The sequence below is a fragment of the Penaeus vannamei genome, unplaced genomic scaffold (assembly GCF_042767895.1).
Source record: "Penaeus vannamei isolate JL-2024 unplaced genomic scaffold, ASM4276789v1 unanchor774, whole genome shotgun sequence".
In the NCBI taxonomy this organism is placed as follows: Eukaryota; Metazoa; Arthropoda; class Malacostraca; order Decapoda; family Penaeidae; genus Penaeus; species Penaeus vannamei.
The window spans coordinates 130,001-133,484 of record NW_027213778.1 but is presented as its reverse complement, the minus strand read 5'-3'; the positions used below and the strand labels follow the sequence as shown (position 1 = coordinate 133,484).

The 3,484-nt window shown below is 40.8% G+C and overlaps 1 protein-coding gene across 1 annotated transcript; it reads right to left on the bottom strand.

The window, feature by feature from the left end:
• Nucleotides 1-785: 785 nt before the first annotated feature.
• On the bottom strand, nt 786-3,102 carry LOC138861068 (uncharacterized). The gene is made up of 2 exons (XM_070119824.1): nt 2,103-3,102; nt 786-1,862 (listed from the first exon to the last, which is right to left on the bottom strand). Exons 1-2 carry the CDS (start codon nt 3,100-3,102, stop codon nt 802-804), a joined length of 2,061 nt encoding a protein of 686 aa, XP_069975925.1. The 3' UTR covers nt 786-801.
• Between the last annotated feature and the right edge of the window lie 382 nt (nt 3,103-3,484).

Below are 3,484 nucleotides of genomic sequence, written 5' to 3'. Positions count from 1 at the left end.
CGCGTGGATAAGGCCACTACTCTCAAGAACCAGGACTACAGAGGCAAAGGGACCCAAGCAAGGACTGATGAACCCCTGCTCTCTCCGGCGCCGAACATCAGCTTGCAAGAACGCCCCAGTCCTCACATCAAGGGGACACGGAAACTGAAGCACTGGTTGAACATCCCTGGTCTCAGCATTATGATCCAGCAGTGGACAGAGACGAGCTACATCAATAAATGGTTCCTTATGCTCCTGCAGAAGAGAATCTGTGCGCGCTGCTTGGGCAGCAGAAAGGTTAAGTTTATCTGGGTTAACCGAAATTACTGAATTCGTGAGATGGGGCTCCACAAAAATGTTTTCATCATTTTCATTGCTGGTGTTAGAAAGTACAATCACTGAAACATCACTTACGTTTCCCGTATTTTCCTTTAAATCATCCCGTTCATAGTACTTTTTCAGGAGGTTCATGTGCACATGACGTTTTTTCTTACGTCTCTTGAGGATTTCAATTGCACAATAAACATCACTAGATCGTTCTAGAGCATGAAATAGTCTCGCATCCCGAGACTGAAGAGGCTGGTTAGGAAGAGTTAACAATGCCAATACTAAATTATATAATATTACCTCAGCATCATTTACTTTATCAAAATGTTCTTTCATTTTAGTCTGAACTTTACCCAAATGATTACTAGTTAGTGAAATAGTCGTCTGTAAAATATGCTCAAATTCATTCACATTAATATGTACGGGAAATCCCTCTTCATTTAACCAAAACTCTTCCAAAACTTTTAGTGGTCCACGCACTTCATGGCCGTAAATTTATTTAAATAGGGAATAAAGGCTCTCCTGAACATTGTTCCTTATTAAATATAACAGCAAATCTATTCCTTCATCCCACTCAGAACCAGTCTCTAAACAAAAGGCTTTAATCATAGTCTTTAAACTATAGTGAAACCTTTCAACTACCCCTTGACTCTGAGGATGATATACGGTGGACCTGCACTGCTGTATACCCAAGGACTTCATAAACTTTTCATATAATCTGGAAGTGAAATGTGACCCTTTATCTAACTGTACTAAGGTGGACAGACCAACCCGAGTAAAAATCTTTATCAAGGCCTTCTCAATTTTCTTACTTGTGTCGTCTGCAGATATATCAGAGGGTTTATAATTACGAATAACACCTGACTGAAGAGAAAAGCTAGTACGGAATTTTTCTAGATCATTTATGTCAGTTAGCTTATTAAATGCTTGCAAATCAGGACCTTTACGTTCATCTTTAATGATCTTTCCCTTAGTAACTGGAGTGTCTTTAAAATTCTTTATATCGGAATCAGATTCAGACTTACTTAAAACTTTAGCAGATGAATTAAAGAAATCTGCTAGTGTGAATTCTTCAGTAAATATATCAGAAGGGCTCTCATCAGGTAATGCAGTACCGGGGGTATGCGCCTTGCTAGGAGGAGGGGAGGACCTACGACTTGCACTGCAGATGGCAGCACATGCAGGAGAGAGATCGGGATACTCCCTTTCTAAATCTACTGTGGTGTTCTCTTCAGTGGGACAAGGGGAAACCACAGGGCAAGGCCATACCTTCTCACCCACGAGATCATTGCCCATGAGAAGCGAAATGCCATCACTTGGAATATTATCAACAACACCTAACCTTACGTAACTCGTTATCAGATCAGATTTAAGATAAACTTTACAAATGGGTATGCTCTTTGACCCTATTAGTCCATTGATAATTACCATTTCTCCAGTATAACAGTCAGGGTTAGGAACCGCCTCCTTGAGCACCAATGATATATCTGCAGCCGAGTCCCGTAGGATAGTGACTGGGTAAGACGACTTGCACAATTCATCGCCACTAAGAAATCCTGTGGAACAAAATGGTCTAAATGAAGGTGTCGCATATAAAGATTCAGTCAAGGAAAAAGGGGAAAGGCCAAGATTTTTATCAACACCAGAATATTTAGATTCAACCTTTGTTACATCATTAACACTGACGTGAAAAATAGGTTTGCCTTTGCCAAATGAACGCTTATTAGCCAATTTAAAACAGTCATTTATGACATGACCATGTTTCTTACAATAACGGCAAAAAGAAAAATTCTCACCACGAGAAGCAACCTTCCTACTCTCATCACCACCTGTTTCTGACTTTGTATGAACAGTCCTGTGGGTATCTGGCAGTCCAGTCCTCCTGGAACTATACTCCATCCTCTTACCATTATGCTGGATAGACTGGAATGAAGGCTCATTAGATCTGCAAGAGTAGTTGGGATTAGTGAGAGCGAAATGATCGGCGGCTTTGCCGACCTCGGCTAATGTGCGCAGACCACGCTCGTCAATGTGAGAGCGAACTTTTACAGGCATACATTTCTTAACTTCCTCTAGTACAAAGAGCTCGAGTAATTTATCGTACTCGAGTGCATCAAGTTCACTCTCGACACATTTTTTACACAAAAGTTGCTTTTGGCGAATAAATTCAACAAAGGTTTGTTTGCTATCTTTACGATAATAACGGAAGTCTTGTCTGTAAGCCTCTGGTACCCTTTTATAAACATTTAAAACAGCTTGTTTTACTACATAATAACATTGTGACTGTACCAAATCCAGAGCTGAGAAAACCTCTAGAGCTCTGCCAACAAATGCACTGTGTACAAGCAATACCCACTTATCTTCGGGCCAACCATGCAAGGCAGCAACTCGCTCAAAATGAATGAAGAAGTACTCTGGCTCTGTCTCATTGAATTTAGGGACAAATTTAATAGCATCCTCTACACGAAAATGAGGATGGTGTTCCCGATCAGGTCTCTGCATGAGACGCATCCGCTCATTCTCTGCCTTAAACATTTCCAAATCTATCTTACGGCTCTCCAGGTCATACTGGCGGGCCATCGTGACATCCCGAGGACACAAGGGCTCTAAATCCTCCTCACTTAACACCTTGTGTTCTAATGAATACTCGGTCACTAATGTACGAATTTCATCCTTCCGTAAGGATGACCGAAAAGGGATGCAATAATTAGCGGCTAACTCACTCCACTGGGCTTTAGTTAAACCGACCAGCACTTCGGCTGACGGATTTGCAACAAAACTTTCAACGCTGAACATAATGAATCACCGAGAAGAATATACAGGCGAAAATAAGCTAGCTAGATAGATAGAAAAAAACGAAATGCGTGAACAATCGCAAAACCTGTACATCAAATCACTAAAACGTACGATTAAAGGCAACCAAGAGACAGCAAAATGCCTAATATGGTCACCAAGCAAAAAACAAGTCAAATATATACAAAAACTATTGTTTACAAAACCAAAGATCACTTAAATGCACTCTGCATGCACAAGAAAGAAGCGACTCGGTGTCTTAATGACCAAAATACACGAGACGTAATGAAGTCAATTGCACGATCACAAAACAAAACCAACGGGAACATGTGTTACAACGGCTGAGAAAAAACACGATAAAAGTGCAATACCAAGGGAATCACAT